This window comes from Carcharodon carcharias, chromosome 25 (assembly GCF_017639515.1).
Source record: "Carcharodon carcharias isolate sCarCar2 chromosome 25, sCarCar2.pri, whole genome shotgun sequence".
Lineage (NCBI taxonomy): Eukaryota > Metazoa > Chordata > Chondrichthyes > Lamniformes > Lamnidae > Carcharodon > Carcharodon carcharias.
In genome coordinates, this window is record NC_054491.1 from 8,586,150 (window position 1) to 8,611,524 (window position 25,375).

The 25,375-nt window shown below is 41.6% G+C and overlaps 1 protein-coding gene across 1 annotated transcript in view; it reads left to right on the plus strand.

The window, feature by feature from the left end:
• The first annotated feature begins 2,524 nt into the window (after positions 1–2,524).
• Positions 2,525–25,375, plus strand: part of LOC121269642 (A disintegrin and metalloproteinase with thrombospondin motifs 15-like) — a 45,271-nt gene continuing 22,420 nt past the window's right edge. Inside the window, exons 1-4 of the mRNA XM_041174399.1 lie at positions 2,525–3,357; positions 8,828–9,216; positions 23,754–23,886; positions 24,809–24,976. Coding sequence (XP_041030333.1) covers positions 2,775–3,357; positions 8,828–9,216; positions 23,754–23,886; positions 24,809–24,976 — 1,273 coding nt within the window. The 5' untranslated portion in view covers positions 2,525–2,774. The remainder of the gene's footprint in view (positions 3,358–8,827; positions 9,217–23,753; positions 23,887–24,808; positions 24,977–25,375) is intronic.

Below are 25,375 nucleotides of genomic sequence, written 5' to 3' on the forward strand. Positions count from 1 at the left end.
ATATACAGGGATTAATAGTTACATTGAATTGTAAGTTGCACTCTGAGTACAAATCAGGACCTTTAATCCTATTCATTGTAACACTCACACTAACATTAGATCATGTAAATATTTTGTTACCTCACCTTTTAAACCTCGATGTAAGTACTAAATTAGAATATGACAAGACCAATAGCAGAAAGACCAGCATTGGTCGAGTTGGCAGCGCTGAAGGTTACAGGGGTCGAAGAATACAAGGGGAGGGCTTAAAAATTAAACGGGATTAAATGAGTGAGTAACTTTTCCACTTCCACGAACAATTTTCCACTTGTTGAAGTTAGCGCCAAGGCTGCTTGTCACCGTTAGGCGGAGGTGCCGAGCCTTGAACAAGAAACAAGCACAGAGAGGGCCACCTGTTTAACAGGCAGCGCTGGGGCTCTCCCCGGAACAGGAGCTAACTCAAACTCAAACACAAACCCCCCCCCCCCCCCCCCCGCCCCCCAGCAGATAACGAGGACGTGATAAGGAGCTAGACAGCATTTCGCAATCGCACGAATACATTGGTGGAGGTCGGAGGTGAGTGAGGGCTGGTTTGGAGAATGAAAGCTGCTGGGGTTCCACTCCAAGTTGTTGTTTAAATTGCGAAATAAATATCATGCCAAAAAAAAAAATCTGACAGCGCTGGATCTTTAATATATGTCTCTATTAAGATTAATTGCTAACAGCATCAAACATTGAGACAGGGCAATGTCCTCGCTGATAACTTTAACTCTGGATCATCACAGACATTTTCTGCTCTCTCTCTGTGTCTGTCTGTGTCTGTCTGTCTCAATCATCATTCTGGCCGATATATAATACATATTGTTACATATTGTTATCTGCTGCAGGATGTGCTGGTTATAGGGTGCGAGATAACCCGTTAGGGAAAGCGTCTGTGACACTGTTCGGGTCTGACCAATGATTTTAAACCGGGGGGGTGGGGGGTGGGGGTCCCGCGGGAGCTGGCAGGGCGATGACTATCTCGCAGGCAAGTGTGTCAGCCTAGGTACCGCCTGCAGTACCCGGGTTGACGGATAAGCTCATCGTTGGCGCTCTTGTCCTGCAAATAGTCAAAGCAGAATTCAGGGCCACCAAGCAAGCAACAATCATTGCTCCCAAAATGTAAATAGCTCACGTTGCTTTCGCTCATTTTAAAATTACTGCAGTAAACCCATTGAGGCCGCAGCCTTGTTCAATTTCCCCGCATTCCCATTGACCCGTTACAAAATCAAATCTTTGGGAATTAGCAGATTGTGTGTTTATTAACAGCGGTGTAAACATCTGCACTCAGTTAGCGGGACAGGGTCTGTCCGACTGGAATAACCTTTGTTTACAAGTTACACATAGGTAAGTGCTACCCCGTAACAAGTGGGGTTGTTGTGTGTACATGACAGATCGATTCAGATTCCACTGATTGCTGCGGAAGTAGAGGGGAACACCTTTCCCGAAGGTGTAAATGTGTCCAGGTATTAGATTGGGAGACGCTGGCTGACTGTGCTGACATGACTGGAGCGACTCCTCCACTTTGCCCCCTCTTCGATGCTTGCATTGCCTCTTAGTCAAATATAAATGTGGTGCAGAATCTCGATGTGCCCCAGCCCCGGTTCAGAATGGTGGTAGTGCAATGATTTGACACACGAGTCCTTGCTTCATTCTACCCACAGTGTTCCGGAGGGTTGGGGGACACAGGACGAGGCGCTCACAGCTGTAGCCCCGACTGTCTCCATTGCAAACTTCCCCGCGTTTGCTTGTCTGCCCTTTCTCAATTACCACCCCCCCACCCCCCCCCCCCCCGACCCCTCTCTACCCCGGAATGTGTGCAAGAATTTGGCGCTTCAGATTCGCGGCTGGAATTCCAGTTTAGATAACAACTGGTTTCCATTCAAAAAAAAGCGCACAATGCAAATAATCATTTCAATTAAAGGGGCAACGCGTCTCTCTGCACAGCCACTGCTCTTTCAATAATCGGCCGGATGAGTGAGGCTGTTCACTTTAAGAGTGTTGAAGGGGAGACAACCCCAGCTCAAAGCAGCGAAAACGACCCCCCCCCCCCCCCCCCCCCCCACCACACGATAGCTGGTGTTTCATCGATTCCATATAGAGGTAGCAACTTGATTCTAAACGTGACAATTAAACCCTACAATGGAGGAGTTAATTGGAGTGTGGGGAGTGGGAGTGGGGGTGGTGGGGGGTTTGGTGATGCCATTCGGTCCCTCCTCACGTCAGGTACCTCAAGTTGAAATAATAAAACCTGGACCCTGACCAGAGTAAAATCTGCTCATGGGTGGGATGCACAGATAATATTTGGAGGAGGGGGGTGGGGTGGGGGCAAACCGCCTCTAAGTGGCGGAACACTGCATGAAATATATAGATATATAAAAGAGCCCACGTCCAATAAGCATTTTCGTGGAGGTTCCAGCCCTGATTTGCACGGCTTTTTTTACACATGACAGAATGTATATAAAGCACAGGCTCAGTCCACACTCCAACACACCGGTACCAGAGGTAATGGAGCAGTTATATTCCAGCGGTGGATTTTATATTACAGAGCCCACAGATTGCTGAGAACAAATTCCTGGATTTATTTTCAATGCACAAGGAACTCCTCCGCGCCCCTGCTTTTTTTAAATATATATGAAGGATCCGTGTTGTGTTTTGTGGGTGTGTGTGTGTGGGTGTGTGTGTGAGTGAGTGTGTGTGAGTGATTGTCTCTCTTTTTATTTAGGGATTTCGCCTCCAGAAGGAACCAGAGAACAATGTTAGCGGTGCCCAGATCGATGGTAGTTTTGGCTTTGATTTTCGCCTTTCCCAACCCTGCTGACTCCCGGGACAGTCAGTTGGTCACCCCTGTCCGACTGGACGGTGCATCAAGTCGGAAGCATTTCTTCAGAAAGGGCCTGCAGGATGTCAGCGAGCAGAACGTGGCTTTTAAGATAGTGGCGTTCGACAAGGAGTTTTATTTGCACTTGGTGCCCGATGCGAGTTTCCTGGCGCCGGTTTTCACGGTGCAGTCAGTGCCTGCATCCCCTCGCGCTGCTTGGGGTACCACTTTGAACCACTGCTTCTACTCGGGCTCTGTCAACGCCGACGCGGCGTCTTTCGCAGCTGTCAGCCTGTGCGGCGGTATGCACGGGGCTTTCGGCTCCAACGGATCGGAGTACCTCATCCAGCCGGCGAGGAACGGGAGCGGGAGCGGGAGCGGCAACCCGCTGGTGACAGGTGCCCAGAGCCCGCACGTTATCCGCCGCAGGAGCGCCTCGGTGCCCTCGCTTAACGCCACCTCCAGATGTGGAGTGAGTGGGACCTCTGCAAATCTAAAAGTCCTGGAGAAATTTAAAGGTGATCTGATTTTATTTCTCTCTAGTGTCTCTCTGTCTCTCTCTCACTGGATGGTTTGCAACGCCACTTTCATCTTAAGTTTATCAGATGCAACAAAAAAAATCCTTCTCTTTTCGACATCACATTTGTATCAGTCTCCCTGATATTGGAAACAGCAACATGATGGTGAAAGATGGGGGGGGGGAAGGGGGGGTTCCGTGTGACTTTTTACTGATTTGCGTTTTAATTTTCAATCGAGTGTAGGTTCAGTTTGGTGTCAGTAAAGGTGGATGAGTTCAGTTGTGTGAGTGATGCTGCCAGAGACTGAACAGACAGGACTTTGTGAGCATTGCTTTCGCGCTCATCCAGATCCACATCCTGCAGCACTGAAGCTGCCCAAAATCTCTCGCAGTCGCGGCGCCGTAACGTTCTGACTTAATATGGGTAAAACATTTACTGACCGCACTCCCGCTCCTTTTCTCTCGCACCGGCCGAAATTTCGTCGCCAGCCACTGCAGTGTATCTCTGAGTGGCAATCAGATGTGCGCATCTGCTCTGTCCCAGTGGGGATGCGGTGCGCAGAACATTTTCTTTGGGTGTTTACAAAAGGGCGAATTGGCTTTTCCACCCCCCCCATCCCCCGTCCCCTTGTCCCCTTGTCCCCTGTCTCCATTCCTCCCTCTGGGAAAGCGCTGAGATAGTTGTTGAGCCGGAGTTTCTAAGCTCAAGCCCCATGGCGGTTATGTCAGGACACGAGTGAGCATTTGTTGCTGCTCCCTTACTGTATGTCAGTGAAGGGCGGGGGGGGGGGGGAAGGGAGCCCTGAGCTTCACGTGATCAAACATGTCCTGTGTGATCCCCCCCCCCCCCCGCATTGCAGCTGTATATTTTACCCACATCTGCTGGCAGTCTGTCATCCAGGCGGGAGCGAGGGCTCTCTAATGCTCTGCTGATTATGATGTCTGTTCTTATGATTCCCAGAGTCCTGAACCGCCTTCCCTGCCTCACAGCGGCGGTGGGTCAAACATATTGCAGCTGAATCATCGACAGGCCAGCAGTTTTCCACGTGACCGAAGTCTCTCTGGCGGTTAACCCTTTGCAGGCTGCAGTACCAATCCTGCCCAGCAACGTCCTGCATTGCCCATCTTGGTTGATTCGGAAATACGTTTAGTTTCAATATAAAAGTATTTAATTTGCAGTAATCCGCTGCCAAAGAAAGGGGGCATTCCACAATGCGATGCAGCGTCTGACCTGTCAGACGGCTTGTCTGATACCCAACTCTGGTTAAGCTGCAATTTTCTCCCGATCAAACATTGGGGAGATCAAAACCATTATGTTTGGCCTCCTAGAACAAACTCCACACACTTGCCATTGATCCCATTGCCCTCCCTAGCCAGGAGCAGGCTGCAGCCTCAGCATCCTAGCTGACTCTGTGCTGAGCTCTCAACCCAAACCCTCTCCATTTCAAGGATCACCCACTCACTCCTAACACTGTATGCCCCCTCCTCTTTCACCTCAGCTTATTTATTGTTGAAATCCTCTTCCCGGTTTCTGTTATGTCCTATTCCATTGACTATTCCATTGCTCTCCTAACAAGCCTCCTATCTTCCACCTTCCACACACTTGCAGCCCATGTCCTAACCCATACAAAGTCCTTGTCACCCTTCACTCCTGTGCGCACCGATGAGCGTTATCTCCTGATTCACAATGCCTTGCTTTTCAAACTCTCATTTTCTTTTCACAGCACTTAATTGTTTTGCTTCTCCCTTTCCCTGTAACACCCTTCCAGAATTTCTTCATGGCTTCAACTCTTGTCTCTTGTCCATTCCCCCCTTCTCCTTAACCACCATTGGTGTCTATGCCTTTATCCATCTAAATGATACACTTTGAAATTTCCATGCTAAACATCTCTGTCTCATCACCTGTCCCTCCTCCTTTGAAACCTTCCTGTTTGACTAGGCATTTAGTCACCTGTCCTAATAATTAATTCTTTGGCTCTATGTCAATTGTTTGTTGTCTTACACTCCTGTGAAGTGTCTTGTGGCATTTTCCTATGTTAAAGGCTCTGTATGAATATAATCCACCGTTGTAGTTCAGGTTATAATGGCTTGCTTTATTGTCATATCACTCCCTATCCCCAAACAGCCCTCCCAATTTCGCCACCCCATCCCTCCCCATTTCCCCATCCCCATTTCCCCATCCCCATTTTCCCTCCCTGCCCTTCCCCATTTCCCCTCTCCACCCCTCCCCATTTCCCTGCCCGTCTCCTCCCCTCCCCTCCCCTCCCCATTTCCCCGCCCCTCCCCTCCCCATTTCCCCGCCCCTCCCCACCCCATTTCCCTGCCCCTCCCCTTCCCCCCCTCCCTTCCCCTCCCCTCCCCATTTCCCCACCCCTCCCCTCCCCAATTCCCCACCCCTCCCCTCCCCTCCCCATTTCCCCACCCTGCCCCTCCCCACCCCATTTCCCCACCCTGGCCCTCCCCATTTCCCCACCCCTCCCCTCCCCAATTCCCCACCCCTCCCCTCCCCATTTCCCCACCCTGCCCCTCCCCATTTCCCCACCCCTCCCCTCCCCTCCCCAATTCCCCACCCCTCCCCTCCCCTCCCCATTTCCCCACCCTGCCCCTCCCCACCCCATTTCCTCACCCTGCCCCTCCCCATTTCCCCACCCCTCCCCTCCCCTCCCCTCCCCATTTCCCCACCCTGCCCCTCCCCACCCCATTTCCCCACCCTGCTCCTCCCCATTTCCTTTCCCCACCCCTCCCATTTCCTTTCCCTTCCCCTCCCTCCCCATTTCCCCTTCCTCCCCACCCTTATTTCATTTTTACTACTGGCTCACATGGTGGGAAGATAATCAAATCTGAGATGCATCTTCAAAATAGAAAACTATTCAACTTATCTTCTGGTGCATAATGACTATTTTGATGATTCCAGGACCATTTAAGGGCACTTTGAATCACCCCTCCCCTAATCATGACAACTGGACTAAAATTATAAAATTGAGCCTATCCTCTTAGTAATCAAACTGTCATTGCATGGCCTTTAATCGCAGGGAATTCAGGACAATCAGAATGAGGAATCTAACTTAATTAAGAACCTTCTGTAGTTTTATGAGAATTACTGTTGTGCCTTAATTGTGCCTCATGACATTCACTGGTGGATTAAAACAAACTCTTCCTAAATTGTATATCATTGAGAACATCAATTATTGATTATTAGTTAATTTCTGCTGAGAACAACATTTTTGTCACCTCTCCCTTGGAGAAATTCAGCTTTCTCTTAACTGGAATTGGACTAATGACTAAATGACAATGAGTTAAATGGTGCAATTCAGTCACAGAATTCCAGGCTGTTTACAAACCACTTGTGATAATGCTATCAGCTTCACCATATTAGAAGCTTCGTCGATACCTTTGTGGAGAATTCTGTTTTCGATGTTAAACCATAAAGGTTTGATTCCTGAACTACTTTGAGTTAACTAACCTTGCCTGGACTAGCAACAATTGGTTGCAACAATTAGCTTCAGTCACTGGCATAGGGAGGTAATAAAAATCTGCTCCTGATCCTGTTCCTGATTACTGTCCAGCATCCCCAGCAGAAAATGGGTGTATATGGATTGAATTCAGTGCAATGTCTATTGATGCTTGAATGATTTGCCAGCAGTTACTGTTTAACTTCACACACAGAGAATCGCTGCTTGGGCAAGATACCAGAGGGCGTCAGGCCCAGACGAACTTTATCTCAGTAAGAGTTGGCACCTTTAAGAAAAGAGGAGGGTGGAATAATAATTTACATTCGAGTACAAGGTATCAAGTTACTTAAACAGATCTCCATTCTCCATCCAGTAGAAAGCGCACTCGAATATCCATTATAATTCTAACAAGTAGAGTTTTAAATTTGATGGATAAGTCTTGGCAGTGATCTCAAATGCATTTGTGCAGTTTCTCATTAAAGAAAGGGGGTGCTATGACACATTTGGTGCTCACATAGCTCAGCAGATCATTTCATTCAATTCATTTCACTAATAAAACATTTCCATCTTTTCCTCTATTTCATAATTATTTGCTGTAATGTTTCTTCTTTTCCCTTTTCAGAGGTAGCCCTATCTCGTGCACCGAACTTAGCTGACAGCATTGCTAGATCAATTTATTATAAGCTGTTTATAAAAGGACAGGGCTATCCAGGGGTTGCGTGGGGGTAGGTGAGAAGAGTAGCAGCTCAAAGCTTCCAAAAGACTAACCATTCAGGTCCTTGGAGACCAAACAGTTAGGGCACATTCTTTGCTTCTACATGCAACTTATAATGTTCCATACACTTGTCCAATGCTACCAGACCCACAAACCTAAGAGAAATGGAGCCCAATGTTACATTTTTTAAATGGAACAACTTCAGGACATGTAAAGTTTTCTAACCACACAGTGCTCATTAAAAACTGGAGATATATGAGCAACATAAGGGGCACTATAGTAGCTCATACTGATTTGATGTTTTGATGTGCTAAACATGATGATGTAGCACTTATTAATATTTTCCCACCATAATCAGCAAACCTAATACACAGTACCATAATTCATTCAGTAGGGTTATGGTTATCACTTACCCAATTACTAACCTTGCTGACTCATTGACTGAAAATGGTATTTCATTATTTGAATTGCCTTTAGAATTGGAATGAAAGTCTAATAATAGATCAGAAACATTAATGTTTTAAAGTAATGATTGTTTATTCCATCTTCCATGGATCTGAATGGTAGATAGTAAAGATATTAAGGGCCATTAGTCCTAGCAAGTCTGGCCTGTTTAAATAGATCATCTCCAATACCCACATTCTCAGCATATCCTTCATTCTCTCCTCTCTATTAAGATTGTCTGTTGAACTCAGTACAATAATTCGTGCCTACTCAAACTAATTATATTTTTGATGAATGGGATATGGCAAGTCTGACTCCAGAGAGGCAGTTACTGGACCTAGCTGCTTTGATTATAGCTTTAATGGTATTATGGATAACAGTGTAATTATGTACTTGTATGTTTAAACTGTATTTATTTAGTTTAGGGGCATGCCAGTTTTGCTTGCTGCTGTTACACTTGTCAGCAGTTATCCCAAAGTATGTTTGCCAGATTTGCTAATTCTGGCCATTTGGACATTTAATTTTAACAAACTTGCCTGGCTTAACAATCTGGCAACTTCATTTTGGCATTGCTGCCCACTTTATCCAATGGTCATTTTGGATCCGGTGGCACAGGTATGCTAACAAATTCAATCTAAAAGCAGTTTTACAATATTATTATACCCATGGTTGAGAAACCATATAATCAACTAAGAATTCCATTCAGATGCAAGTTTTATCATTGAACATGAAGATTTTTCTTTGTTTGTGTGATGTACTTTTAAAACGAATTCTAGTTAGTGAAGATAGCAATTTGTCCTTCTGTACTTTACATAACCAGCGTCAGATTCTGGCTAACATTTTAATTTTCTCTTTTTAAGCGTCCCATACTATGGATCCTTCACCGAAAGGGGAACTTGTGGGTAAAAAGGCCAGTAGATCCAAGCGTTTTGCATCAATACCCCGTTTTGTGGAAACCTTAGTGGTGGCCGATGAGTCTATGGCCACCTTCCACGGTGACGATCTTAAACACTATGTCCTGATGTTAATGGCAGTGGCAGCCAGGTTATACAAACATCCCAGCATATTGAACCCAGTCAGCATTGTGGTGGTGAAATTTATGGTCATTAATCATGAAGACAAGGGCCCAAAAATCTCCAGCAGTGCAGCACTAACTCTGAGAAACTTTTGTGCGTGGCAGAAAAAGTTTAACAAGGCCAACGATAAGAATCCTGAGTACTATGACACTGCAGTCCTTTTCACAAAGCAGGTATGTTTCTTTGTCCCCTTTTCTATTGTGATTGATGACATGTCAGTACCTATTAACAGCACTGAAAAGTCAGTCTCTGGTTTTGTGGTGTTTTACCAGTGTATGTTCCTTGTCTGCACGGATCTTTCCTCACTAGAATATAGAATGATTCTATTGCCTAAGACATGGCTGTACTGTCAGTTCCACATCGACAGCTCAAATAACTCTCCTTCTGCTCCATTTCTTACATCTTGCTCCATCAGGAATTTGATTTCCACTAAAATGCGACAAGTTTAATCTCTATGCCATGTTACAAAATACACTAGGGCTGGGTCGTAATGAACTACATAACCTATTAACGCCTAATGTGTCATGCAGTGAGGTTCTTTCTCTAACAGAAGAAAAAGTAAAGCTCTCACTTTTTTTCAGATGTTTACAATGTTTCTAAAGAAAATATATCAGAGAATCTAGTGCAAACCTTAACCACATTTTCACCTTTTATTTATTTTATTGTTATTCAGGATATGTACCAGATACTAAAACTTAGCAGAGAGCAGAGCTAAACTGGCTTTTTAATCGGCATGTTATATTCATATGCAGAGTTAGGCATTTTTGTTTTAATAGGTCAAAATTCAACGTGCCAAAACAGCTCTACTTCTGGGCCACTGGAGCATTGACCCTGAAACTCGTGTCTGCTCCTCTTCATTTGGACAGCTTGTGTGTTTTATCCTGTTAATTGTTAACTACTAATGTCTCCTCAGGTTCACAAAACCAGTTTCTTGATGGCTTGGTTATTAATGTGACATGTTTAGTTTAGATATTTACTCAATTAAATATATACTTGGTCAGACTAAAATAGCTATACTAAATCAGTCTTTAATTTAAGGTAATGATTAAACACTGTAACAAGGGTTTGTGTGAAATGACCTAGCCAACTCAAGTGAAACAATATTGAACATTCTTTGAGTCATGAATCAGTCTAAATCATAAAATAATTCCTTTTATTTGCTTTACTTTTTTTCTCCCCTCCACATCTAACTCTTGTTTGGGTACAAGTGTACAAACATCCCTTCGGTACCTTTCCACTCTTGTCATTCTTAAGTGGACTACACAATGAGTGTCAGCAGACTGTCCATCTATGGAGTATCACAAGTTGAGCTCAATTCTGTTCTTCCTTTATGCCCATACACGTGTACATTCGACAGCAAATGGAGTGGCACCTTGCCTGATTTTAGTTTTCTATTCCCAAGCCCCAAGACACTGAGGTCAGTTGTAGCACCATGACTGCTTTTAATGCCAGAGGTCTGTCTTCTTGCTTTGATAAGTGTTATTGGTTTTACAGAACTGCAAGCTTTGTTTGTATGCACTATATGACCACAGGAGTTTCCAGGTGCTTTCCTAGTCCTATTATGGCTTAGAATGACAGATCAATTGACACATTCCAACCTTATAACCTGCAATACCTGCAACAGGTATTTAAAAATTCCAATCACCACAATACTGCATTTGCCTTCTGAATGTATCTCTACACATTCAGTTTTGGGTGAGGTGTGCATGAGTTCTGCGTCCCTTCAACTTCAGATATATCCTCACATCTATATTTCCACATTTCCTGATTACTTTTTAAGTCGCATATTTTGTACTCAAGATATCAGAAAAAATTAGAAATGCATAATTTGTTAACCTGTGTTTAGCATTCATGTTTCCTTCCTCAGAGACCACACAGCATTTACTTTCTCATGTTCTGTTTTTTGGTGTACACCACGGTTACTTTCCTTTCTATAATTCTTGTTTTCATGCCTTACTGGCTTTGCTGCCTGGTTTAAAACAACCCCAATGTGCAATTATAGGGGCCCTTCCTCTAATGCATTCAAAAATCAATGTTCACTCTTTAAAACTTAAAAGCCCAGATGCTCCAGCGATAAACTTTTGAAGAATATATGAACTAAAGCAGATGTTGTCATCTGTTTAGCTGATGTTAAGGCCTAAGAATCAAGCTTTGTAACTAGCCATGTGATGTAATTTGCGTGAATATCCTGAAGGATAAGCAGTATTTACTAACCTTGATCATAACTATATTGTGCTCTAGCGAACCTCCCTCGAAATCTATGCGATTTACAGATGCAACCATGTATTTTAGCCAAATTACTTGATTTTGAACCATGCAGGTTGTTTGACCAATACACTTGGCCATATACAAACCTCAGCACAATATGAGCAGTAATTCTTTGTGCTGAAATTGTTTAGAAGGGTTGGAGATTTAAGTGAAATTTGGGATGCAGCTTGAAACATCTTCTCAAAACTGTTGTATTCTTAGCAACTCCATTACCTCAGGGACTGACGCCTTCTCCCATTACCAAGGCCTGGTCTGCCTATGGGCTCAGCATGGTAACTGGTCCTCACTCAGATAAGGCCCAAATCTCAAGATGCACCATTGCCTCCTCATGCTGGTTTCAGGCAGGTGGCAGGGCACCCTGCCCATTTCTCGCTCATTTTGGGCAAAAGTTGGGAATTTTCCACACTGTGTCTGCATTTGTTACCCTTTCCAGATTTGCTTATTGCACTTAATCAGATGGGCACAATGAAAAAGTTAAAGCATGAGAATACTAACCTAAGGATATCCACAAACCATTGCTTTAGTTAACTCATACAGTAGAATAGATTTACAATGAATTCTGACACAGTGGAACTTAGCTAATGATGGAAAACGGCAATCCCCCAATTCACTTCATGTTTAACCAAACTAAATTGCGCTTCTGTGATAGTCAAGGAGACTAACTCATCGTGGTGAAATTCTGAACATTAATTTTCCAGTGTTGAATCAGTCAGGTGCTCTGGAATACATTTGCAGATCAATGGAAACTCCATTCACAAAGTACTTAACTTCTGTCTGCACACTGGCTGGAACCTGGTATTGACTTTGTGAGATATTATTATTCAAATGCTTAATACGTTAATATCAAATTCTTCTGTCATTAAATAGATGTGTTAACTGGTTTATATTATAAAGTTATTACTTCTCTTAAAGTTTTGTACAAAGGAATGTGTTAAGATGTAGAAACCTGGAAATTATGATATGTGACAACTCTTAAATTTCACTTTCACAGTCAGGGCTCTTTTTAAAAAATATTTTATGTTCATTAACAGTTTGATGTCCTGCAGGATCAGTTGCTTGGTTTGAAGAAATTCCTACAAAAGCAACTCTATCTTCAGCTGTAACTTAGCTAGTCCTTGGCAAAGTGGAATTGTGTTCTGATAGACAATAACTCCTTTTGAAATAGGTTCTACTGTCCAGTGTGCATTTACTTGAAAGCACTCTTAACTTAGCAACTATTGCATAAATTAACAAAATTTTAGATCTTTACAGAGGAATCGTTGCAGTTCAGTTTTCTGTTTTGAGAAGAGGAAGATGCAGAAGAATTGCATGTCATGTTTGTCACACTGGCGGAACTGACACGGTGGTGTACTTTATTCCTACTTAGATCAGGAAGTGTGCTTGTAAACTTATACCCTGTCTATATTACCATGATGCTCCTAGATCAGCAGCTCTGACTTTTTAGAGCCTCTGAAGGTGGCTCAGTAAAGTGGCTAATCGAAATCTGTGCTGTGTCTAAATACCAGTGTTACCATTTTATTCTGTCTATGAGTGACCAAACTATCAACCTGCCCATTAATCCAGCACATTTCACACTGACTAGAAGGAAGATCGTGGCCAAAAATCTGGAGGCTCACAGTGTCGTGTAAAGCATGAAAACATTGCTGCATTTTGGATGCCAGCACCTCACATAATCGGGACCTGAGGCCTGTCCCATGCCTGATGTGATGAGTAGTGGAAGCCAGCACTCTGGCTATGCACAAGGTTCATTTAAGGCCATGTATTTCATTTCAAATGGCAAATATCACTCCACAATACTGTTGCAGCACCTGAGCTGCACTCTGGGTGCTCAGCTTCGTGATTCCTAGGTGCTTCAGATGGGACCAGAATGAGAAAAAAGCGAATTGTGCCAACTGGTCACGTGGCCTCCTCTTAGGCCTGAAAGATATAGAACCTTTCTCCCTTTGTAGCTGCGATCAAACTGGCAGTGAAACAGGAGCAGTTTTCAGTTCTTTAATTGCCTCTGGCACCTAGCATTCCAGCTTTTGATCTCCAGGCACTCCTCGGGATATTTTTGGGTAAATGCCAGGAAGTCAGCCTCACATTCTGTGAGCTTGAGAGCAGAGTACACAGGGCCTGTAGAGCTGTGGTTCCTGTGGCACAGCATCGGAACTACATTATCCCTCCCATAATGTGGCAAAATGTGGCTGTAGTGCAGTAGCACGTGCCAACTTGCACATGCACGATTCATGTCATGTTGCATTTCAGACTCATGAACAGCTTTGCCACATGTTTTATTTGTTCCAATGGTGTCATTTTCAAATTGCACTATTTCTTACAAAATGAAAAGAGGTAATTAACCTGAGCAGTTAAATTCAATCAACAGTCTGTTTTATTCATGGGAAGATATTCAGACCCATTGGGAGTGTTTGAGTGATCATAGGACGTTTACACGCTTCCTGACCTTCAGAAGCCATAAAGGGACGGCACGTCTGCTATTCTGACTTTGCTAATGTGCGAACTTCAAAGTGAATTTGGATATCCTTGATCTGAATTTATTGCACAGGTCTCAGAGTGCTCCACCCCACTAAGGAAATGCTGGGCAGAGGAAGCTTTTATCTGAGGTGCAGAACGAAAAGGGCAGCAGTGGAAACTTATTAAAGGAGCAAACGTTTTAGGCATTGTGGACATATAGTCAATTTACTGAGTTAGAAAAATAGCATTCGTTGACATACGGGAGTACCCCATTTTAAGTAGAAGATATGTTGCTGGACATCACAATTTAAACCAAAACCACTTATATCAAAGCAAGTTTTCTCATTTAAGTGTATGTAATATCGGGAGATGCGTTCCCAACCTAAGGTGTTCAGCCCCAATATCTAATGTAAACTTGAAATAAAAAAACGCAATGTAAATAAATCTTCTACATTCTCAGTGATGTGGAAAAGAACCAAAGAGAACAGGTTTTGTTTTTCTGATTGCTCTGAAATAAAGCTACAAAATACATTCCCAATGTATAGTTGGCTTATTTTTGCGAGATTGATTGATTCCCCTGTACTCACTCATATTAATTTGTTTCGTCCCTTAAAATGACCAGGTTGCCTGTGCTAATTTACCTTCTGGCTGTGAATGTTTGTCCCTTTATTGGATAGCTTCTTGGCCTTGGCCCTCTTGTTCCTGCGGAGCCAGTGACCGCTATTGGAGTAGCGGGGGCGCTGGTTGATGCCATCTTCCTTGTGGCACTCTGCTTCACCGCTGTGGTCATGGCCATTGGGCGCACCGATGAGCCCCGGGGGGATTCAGGGCTCAGTGGTGGTGATCGGGGTCAGAACTGCCAATCTCTTTGACCACCTCCTGGGGTGTGAGCGTATGAGTGGCCATTGGGAAGGGGGTGGTGTCGGGGGAAGTAAGCCAAAAGCCCTAGAGAATGGGTAAAAAGGCCTTTCATTGATTCACCCAGCCACTCACTCTGCAGATGGATATTTGAAAAATAACTTTAGCATGCTGTTCCCAAGTACTTTGTAACTGGGTAAGGAGCAGTTTAAAAATGAATAAATGAGTAGGTTTTTTTTGACTACTTAATAACAAATCTACTCTATTTGGGACTACTTAAAATAGGATATAGCTGTATCTAATTTGCAATGATTGTGCATTGAAGAAAACATAGGGTGGAATTTTACGCCAGCGGGAATTTACAGTCCTGCCGAAGTCAATGGACTTATGAATGGTTCACCACATTTTACAGCCCAGCCCCAACTGCGATGGGGCCATAAAATTCCTCTTACAGGCTTGAAGCTGATAGGTTATTCATTTAACCATGTGTCAATTCTAGTCCAAACATAGTGACAGTCATTTTCCAAATCATTAAGCCAGTTGTCATATTTAGTCAATAAATAGTGGTATCACAAAATAATAGCATATAATGGCCCTTGGTAACCCTTTTGTGTGTTTTTCATCCATATGTGGAAATTGCAAACTTGGTTTTGTCATCTCAATGGATTACAAGAATAAAAAGCTTCAAAAAGGAAACGGAGCCATTTTTATCTGCATGAAGATTGGAAAGATTGTCTTTAACAAAATTCCATTAGATCATAATAATAGTTGAAAAAAAACTTCCTGTGTCACCTCAAATTACAAATAGGACATGTATTTATCTCCAAACAAACCTGATTCTAGTTTTGATGTGGATGAATTTATTTATAATTGTAACTTATATCAGGATTGCAACATCTACAAGCATTTCACATGAAGAATCATTTTTGAAGTAAAGTGACCGTTTTGTAAGCAAATACAGCAGCCATTCTGTGATAGGATTTTCCCTCAGTCAGCAATGAGAAGACCAATCAACCCATTTATTTTGGCGGCATTGGCTGTGGAGGAATGTTGCACATACTTCAGAAGAACTCTGTCCCCTTAAAGTTTGTGATTCTTAGCAAATTTAATCCACTTGCTAAACACAAAATACATATAATTTGAATCCACTTCACTTTTGGTCCAGTGTTAAGTGAGCCTGCTAATGGATCAAAGTTTATTACTTTATTTATTATTGAATTTCTTGAAAACTTTCTCACCATAATATGATAACAAAACTCTGCTCTGTGACCTACCTCACACCAAGTCCTAGTTACCCATCACCCTTGTGGTCATTGACCTACACTGGCTCCTGGTTATGTATCATCTCAATTTCAAGATTCTCATCCTTGTTTTCAAATCCCTTCATGATCTTGTCACGTCCTATCTCTCTAACCTCCTCCAACCTTACAACCCCCTGAGATCTCTGCACTCCTCCAATTCTGGCCTCTTCAGCATCCGTGATTTAATCACTCCACCACTGGCAGCTGTGCCTTTAGCTGCCAAGCTTCTAAGCTCTGGAGTTTAAACCTCTACACCTCTCTTTCCTCTAGTAAGAGTCTTCTTCAACCTACTTATTTGACCAAACTATTGGTCATCTACCATAGCATCTCCTTATGTAGCTTAAAGTCAAAGGTTTTGTTTGATAATTGTTCCTATGAAATGCCTTGGGATTTTTTCTATGTTAAAGGTGCTATATACATACAAGTTGCTGTTGTTGGCATATTGGAAACTCTCTTTCTGTTAGGTTTTTAACATCAATTCCATTGGACTCTATTAAACTATATCAGAAACGCTAAAGGATGTATTACTAATTGATGCTTATATCCTTGAGTACTGCATCTTTTTTGTGTCCAAATTGTGTAAGAGGTGAAGATGTTCCTGTGTAATTAATCCAACTGCTGTACGTTTCTTCTTTCCAATTCATACAGTGTTATTCATGTTTTAATTTTCTTTCACATTCTGATGTGTAAAAGAACAGGAGACAGGTTTGTGGATTATTTGATATACAATATATTCCAAAATCACCACGTCAATTCCACTAAGCGTGGCTGTTAACTTTTGGTGCTATGATACAGCACCTACTGCTTTGATACTTGGATGATGCTGAAAGTAGTGAAAATGAACAGCTTTGTCATTGTGCCTTCAGCTCACTAGACTCTGACAACCAATAGAATTTCTAATGTTGTGGAAAAAGAGAACAACTGTTTGGTCAGCTTAACTTCACAAAGTTAAGGCAGGCTTCCTACAATCCTCTTTAATGCTAATTTTTAATTCAAGCTTTCTTTCTCTGAGGTCCGCTATTATGCCAGAACGTGTATCTGTTCTTTATAAACTCGTGGCTCAATATTCTGAGCCTCAATTGTATTTTAGCATATTGGTTTTAAATTTTCTCGGCCTATTAGAATTTTCATTCAGTCATTCAGTGGGAGAATTTTGTCTGAAAGTTTAGTGTAAACTGCGTGGCTTTAACACTATGGCTCTAATTACGTGAACACATCAAAATCACCTGTCTCTTACATAGCATAAGAACATATTAAATAGAAGCAGAAGAAAACCTCTCGAGCCTGATCTACAACTCAATAAGATAATAGCTGAACTCTAACATCAATTGCTCTTCTCCTGACACTGTGACCCTTAGTTTTAAACTTTACAGCCAGGGAAAACAAACTCTCAGCATGGACCCTGTTAAATCTTCTAAGAATTTTATACATTTCAATTTTTTAAAATCATACCAAATTCCCAATATTTTTATAGGCTCTGTGAAATGTTTTATTTGTCAGGCAGAACCTTGTCATTTAAACTTACTGAAAAATGTTATTAAATAGATCAGATCAAAATACTTGACACAGGCGGTATCATGAGTTGAGTGGATGTAAACACTATAATGAATTGCTACCTTTTATCTAAGTTGCATCATCAGAGATATGTTTCTTTCTGTATAAAATCAATTCAGTTTTGATAAACTGTCACTAATCTTTAATAGTTTTGGAATATAATTCTTATATCTAGATTTTGATACCTTAAGTATCTTAAAGAACAGTCACTGACTTCTATAGTCAAGATTTACACAAAATTAGTTTGGAATCTTGTCAGCTATGTACCCAAGGAGATAAAACCAAAACACAGTTTTCTGAAAAAAATAACTCAAACCCAACTAATCATGGTCAGTGATTGGAATGAGAAGGCAATAGCAGCTGGATTGTGGAATGTACCTCAGGTTCAAGCACCAGCCTTGACAAGAAGCAAACATATTGTACAGTGCCTCACTGCGCAGTTGCAATTCATCCCTTGGATGCTCTGTACCTCCTTTGTATAGACAGCAACTACAGATAAGATTCTAACACCATATATGGGAATGAAATTGTGATTCTAAGGTATTCAGAACAGCTTTGCCAATAAGAAAGAGATGTCATTGTGCCTGTGTTTATTTCTGTCTCTATCTCTCTCTTTTTCTCCCATTTGCCTCTATTCTTCACAAATGCTGGAATGATCAAGAAATAAATAATTATACTTATATAGCACACCTTCAGGTCAAAATGTCTGAGTCTTTCAAAGTGCTTTAGCCAATTAATTACTTTTGGACTTTGGAGAATGTTATACGAACAAACACCAACATAAGATATGGAATTACTGTCTAATGACCAGCAATGATTCACCCGAAACAGACTAATTGCACAATAATAAATGAGTGAGGGACTTCCTGAGGTCCCCAGCACCACAGGGATCAGTCTTCAGCCAATTTGATCCTCTCCATGTGATATTAAGAAACGACTAAGTGCACTGGATTCAGCAAGTGCTTTGGGCCCCAACAACATCCTGGCTGTAACGCTGAAGACTTGTACTCCAGAACTAGCTGTGCCCCTAGCTAAGCTGATTCATTATGTCCTTCTGAAGCTCACCTATCTATATGATGGGGGAATGCATCACTCGTGTGGTACTGATCCATACAGACCAAGGCAAACCCCCAGGTTCATTCCTGGGTCTGTGTTGAGTTAGTTGGAGTAGCTCAGCATTCTTTGTCTAGGGAGAAGAAAGACCAGCTCCCACTGTTATTTCCCAACCAGTTAGCCAAAATGGGAAGTGCAGGTAACTGGGCATCAAATGGGGCCAGGGCTTTGCAATCTGCAGCTACCCATCGTCTGGATTCAGTGGTCAAGTATCACCATTACATCTGCTGCTAGAGGGTTCTTATTGCCAGCTGAATAATATCCAGCACGGGTCAACACCTTCAAAAAATCTTGGGGAAAATACCTGAAGAAAAAGTGCATACACACTTCCAATATTTGCGTATAGTTGTCTATTGATATGCAAATACAAAAGTTAATTTTATTTAAGGGTTTATAAATGGATTTTTTGTTTTGCGGTAATCGGCATAAAGATCGGAAAGGTTGTCATTATTAAAATGACATTGCACCATAGTAATCGATTTGCTTTGACAATTTGACTTGCTGGTTTAAATTTCAGTCACCTTGGTAAAAATTCATGATAGCTAATTTTAGCAGGATAACTTACTGATGACAGGCGACAAGACCTGAATCTGGAGAAGTGATCCAAAAGAAGCATCAAATTTCCTAGCAGGTTAATATCTGACAGTTCATAGCGATGGGCACTTATCCGAGGTGGAAATCTGAGCTGTTATGAATTTGACTGGCTTGATCAGTTCAGGGTTTAGTTTCTCGTACAATAACAAAATTCTCCAGTATACGGAATTTGAACCCGCACCATCTCAGGAAAAATTTGAACTGGAACCAAATTCTCCTAGGTAGAGTGCCACTGATTTAAAGGCGCTTTTATTTTTATTTTAGCAGTTCACTTCTGGCTGAGTTTAATGGGTTTGAATACATGGAGATTGAACTGAATTCTGTATCTTGAACTAAAGCGATTTGATCATTTCCTCCAAAGTCTGGCATTTGTAGCAATGGAAAATAGTGGAAAACTGAAAAAGAAGAGTAAGAATTCAACTTTTAGATTTAAACTTTTATTCTGACCCTGGCTTAGTTAATTGTACTTGTGTCATTAACAGATGAATGTATAGCTTCACTACAACTAGTAAATCCACCACCGTCCGCCCACCTCCTTTCTTCAGATAATACACAGCAGCACTGGCACCATTCTTCTTGAAGTTTGTAGTGTGGGTGTATTAGACACAGGTTAGGATAGATTTGGGTAATAGTAGCAAACAAGGTGCCATAGGTTGATTAGAATTCTCTCTCTATGGAAATCATGGTTCCTTTACCTTCCAGGGAGGTAAATTGATCCTCCTACAAACCCATCAGTTTCTCATTTGGTGTTTTTTGCACTATTGAAGTGCATTTTATCTGAATGATAACATAACAAGCAGAATGTGGTATAGTCATAGCTGAACGTGCTTTTTTTTAATGCTGTTGGATCAGTTTGGATCTCAGGCATTTGACATCTTTATCTTGTGTTACTAATGAGTGTTCCTGATGGGCCAGAAGAATAATAACAAACAATTCAAAAACATATATATGTCACTGACTCCACTGCTACTGGTAAAGACCCAGTTTCTGGACCTGGGTTGGTATTCAGGTTCTACTGCTTATGGGCTACATTTCTGTCTAACGTTCTTTGTGAACATATATATAATGGGATCATGAAACAGGTCAGACTCAAGAGAGCTTTTGAATTTGGTTTATGTGGACAGAACAACATTATCTTAAATTCTCATAAAGCTACAATTCAGGGAGAGTAATGACACCATCTTCTAGTCTTATCTTTCAGCTCATTCCCTTTTAACTCTCACTAGTCTCTGTGGGCACGTTATGTTCTGTGACAAATGGTTTCAGTATTGGATATGTCTAATTAATCACCTGCAGAGCTCCCTGATGTCAAAGGTCATTTTCAGGTCTGTTTCCCACCAGCTTGAGTACTGGTACACTCGGATTTGCTTTTTCCACATCTGCCTTTAAGGCAAATCATCAGCTTTCAACTAATCAATTATATCCTTAACACACTGAAATCAAAACGTTGCATTTTGCCGTAGCTCTGATCCCTTCACTGGAGCATGATAAGTTTCCTGATATCCAATTGCAGTATCTATTTTTGTTTTATTTTAAGTTGTTTGACACTTCCTTCTGCTTTTTAAAAAAAAACTGTCCATGGGATGTGTCGCTGGTTAGGTCAACATTCATTGCCCACCTTGTTCAGAGGGTGTTTAAGAGTCAACCACATTGCTGGGGCTGGGGTCACATGTAGGCCAGACCAGGTAAGAATAGTAGATTTCTTTAAATGACATGAGTGAACCAGATAGGTTTTTACAACAATTGGCAATGGTTTTGTGATTATCCAGATATTTATTGAATTCAAATTTCACCATCTGCTGTGCTGGGATTCAAACCTGGGTCCCCAGAGCATTACCCTGGGTCTCTGGAATACTAGTCCAGTGACAATACCACTATGTTACCTCCAATACCACTTTACATAAATGCTCACAGGATATAAAGACCCTTGGCAGGATTTTCCGGTTAAGCCTGCAGCAGGACCAATCGCGGGCAGGAACAGAAAATTTGGAGAGCCAGCCAAAAATCCATTGGCTTCCAGTAGCATCAATCCCGGTCGTGGGTGGGACCAGAAAACCCCAGCCCCTGTCACCAGGGTTTTCACAAAGTTCTCAGAGTAGCTCAGGCGGTGCACCTCTGATGTTACCTACAGTTCTATAAAGGAAAGCAACTCACCAAGGCTCCTTTGACAGCACCTTCCAAACCTGTGACCTCCACCATCTAGAAGGACAAGGGCAGCAGATGCCTGGGAACACCGCCACCTGCAAGTTCCCCTCCAAGTCACACACTGTCCTGGCTTGGAACTATATCGCTGTTCCTTCACTGTCGCTGGGTCAAAATTCTCAAACTCCCTTCCTAACAGCACTGTGGGTGTACATACAGCACATGGACTCCAGTGGTTCAAGAAGCCAGCTCACCACGACCTTCTCAAGGGAAATTAGGGATGGGCAATAAATGCTGGCCTAGCCAGTGATGCCCACATCCCATTAATGAATAAAAAATAAACTGAGGGCGCTAGGAGATAAATCAGAGCTATGATAAATGATGTGAAAGTTCATCTTTAATTTTTCTGCACAGATTTTATGAAAAAAATTTTTGCTGTAAATCTAAAATAAAAATGGAAAAATCCTGGAAGTCTGCAACAGGTCACCTGGCACCTGAAGATAAAAAAGATAGCGGGACTCTCCATTAGCCTCAGTTTTAACTTTCCCACAAGCACCTAAAGGGATAACATAGCCTAATGATATCTTGTGTGGTGGAACACAAGCTGTGAAATGACAGGTTTATCATTTTATTTACAAATTAAATACTCTTTCACAAAACTAGGAAGTATTACTTTTGTGGAGGTGAGATACAGCAATAGCAAAATCTGTGCTTTTGTGGAGAAAAAAGGAACTGGTGCCTTTCTTGGGCAAGGCCCAATATCACTCACTGATTAGCTCCCCAGCCCTGATCTCCCTCTGCACAGCCCTGGGATGAGTGGATCATGCTATTGTTGATGCTTTAAAACAGACATAAGCAATCAGCAATGTACAAGCTATCAGATCCTTGTGTCAGTAATCCATCTTCTGTATTACCTTAATCCCAGTTGATGATTCAGCTGTGAATGTGAATTTTTACCCCCTTAATTTACAGCTGTTTTAAATCAAAACATTGAAAAGAATCACTTACAGTACTGTAGTGGTTAAAAAAAAATCACCAGGGATGAAAACTGTTAAGCTGGTAAATCTTGCTGCATTTTTGGCCTCTTCTAGTATTACCATCTTCTGTGTGTTGGGACTAGGATCATAAACCATTTGTCGGAACAGTTTACAAGAGTATATAAGTTTATGATATCTAGATTACAGTGATGTTTTATTTAAACTGGGTCTACTAAACATACTTTTCAAGATGTACTAATATCAAAACACAATCATTATGAATATCACGTGATGTCAATCTGGAAAATCTTGAATAATTGGTGGCGTTGATCTGGGGAAAATGTTGTCTTCTTGAGATCTAATGGTTGACGTGTTTTACTAACTTAGAAATGTTGGCCCTCCTGAGCAATGTACCTGGTAGAGGAGTGGAGTTAGGGGTGGGAGGGAGGTGGTGTGGGATGGTGGTGGGCGTGCTGGCTTTCACGATGAAGTACATTTTTAGTGTGACCGGACAGAATAAGAGATAATACATTAGGATACATTTCTCCCACTGTCAAAGGGTGGAGAAAAGACTGAGCAAGGTTTACTGAGGATAAAATATATTCTGCATTCTTCCAGAAATTGAATGGGGAACTGACAAGCGGTCCAAGCTTTCTCCATGCTTTAAAGCTGGGATCCCTTGTCATTTACTCTGGAATGTGGGAAGAATATAAATTTCTTCCAGTATGGAATTGGATAGGGGAAAAAAATGTCTGGATGTTTGCACATCTTTGAGGAAAATCATACAAATGTAACTTTCACTTTGGCATGGTAAAGTAAGAGGAGCCTATTATACTACTAAAAACTAAAACAAACACTTTCAATTCTTCAGCATGCACTCAATCTTATTTTTACACTCACTGCATGTAAGTGCTATAAATCTGAACAGTTAAACACAGCTTAATGTGACTGTCTGACAACTAGTCTACTAGCTGCTAGAAGACTGTTTCTAACAAGGATCTCATTTTTCATTTTTAGCTGGTAAATGTATCTTGGTGATTTTTTTTAAACAAAATTACTTAGAAATAAAATTTTGAAAAAAAAAACTTACCAGATGCTGGCTGGCCTCCCAATTGTGACATTTACAAGATGCAATCTACTGGCAACGATAAACTCTGTGCTGCATAATTTAACCAGCTTGCCAGATGTGAGTTTAGAACCTGAACAGGCTGTATCTTTAATTACAAATGTTTTTGTGATTTCCCAACTACAATGAGCCCTCATCTTGGTTTGTTTAAGCCGACCATTGTTAGAAGATATTATCAACTGCCTTACAGACACGCAGTTCTGTGGAACCCTAAACATTTGATGGCGTGACAGTTAATTTTTAATGCCTACACTTTCCATTTCCAGTTAACACTTCTGCTACCAGCATGCTTTATTATGGGTCTACATTTTATTTATGTCTAGGACTTGTGCGGTGCACAGACCTGTGACACACTGGGAATGGCGGATGTGGGGACGATGTGTGACCCGAAGCGAAGCTGCTCTGTCATTGAAGATGATGGACTCCCATCAGCCTTTACCACTGCTCACGAACTAGGTATAGATGACATTGCATTATTAGACTTGCAACATACAATACTCTTTCCTTTATTTTTCTCTCCATTTTGTTTTACTTCTCAGCATACTGAATAATGTAGAACAATATCTTAAATTAGACTGATATTCCTCAGGTAAAATATCACTCAGTATATTTTGTAAATTTAGTGAAAACCTTCCATGCACTTTTTGAGACCAAGCAAGATATTGTCTTCATCCAATTATTTTCATCAAGCAAAATAAATCTAGGGTGGAAAGTGGATCTAAGCTTAAGAAACTGGGTCTACTGATATTATGATCAAGAAACTAAACAAAGGAGAATTGATAAACCAGAGACAGTGCTGTTTGCTATTTGCCCTTGGATATTACAATAAATCGTCATTGAGATTTTGTTGATTAGTCGCTGAACTGTCCAGATCTGCTGAATACAGTCAGTCACTGTTAGACTCCAGTTGACATTACTCCCTCAAGTTCCTGGATAGAAGCCAGATGACATTTTTATTGCAGCTGTGCTGAATGAGTGGAGGCTGTTACAAGTAATATCACAATGACCATTTGAAGTGACCATACTGAATGTCCTTCTTTCAGAAGAAGTTGGCTTCTGCACAAATTCTTCTGACAGATATTTTGATGACTTTTGTGGGAGGGTTGTGAAAGCTGATTATCTACTCTTTTGCTATTAAAAATTGATCATTGAATATTATTGATAACACAGTTGGCAAATATATGGACCTTACATATTCCAGCGACGATGAGCCTGTAGTTGCGTTAGTTCCGTTAAGTAGTGCGCCTCACAATATTTTGCCGTGTCTTTTCATTGAAAATGAGTTATTTGTATTGGTTTATCCTGAAGAATATCTAATAACTGACAATATCCATATGACTATATCTTTATTTGAAATGTTTTTGTCATTGGGTTTTAGGCCATGTGTTTAATATGCCACATGACAATGTCAAGGCATGTGAAAATGTGTTCGGGAAGCTGAAGGATAATCACATGATGTCTCCAACCCTCATACACATTGACCGTTCTAGGCCTTGGTCAGTATGCAGTGCAGCAATCATCACAGACTTCTTGGATAGTGGGCACGGTGAGTGGGAACCAATTACTGCAAGGCAGCCTATATGAATTTTAAATGTGTTTACTTATTTGAATAATCCACTTTCTGTTCCCAACAGAATTTCATGGAGAACAATATAGTTAATTTGCTATGTTGTTCCTTGTGGGCTGAGCTGTTACCCCTGCTACACTCTCCTTCACAATTAAAACAATAGATCCAATTGAGAGAAGCAAAGCAAAAAACAGAAAACAGTGCATTATAATCACACCACATGCCTTTCATTCTAATTGAATGGAGATTTGGTGTGTGAGATGATCTATCAAACTTCTAATAGGCTAGCAGCTGTGTTTAAAAAAAAGGCCAGAGAAGAATGTAATATAAAAATGTTAATAGTCCATAGTTGAAAATATGTGCTATAGAACTTGTCAA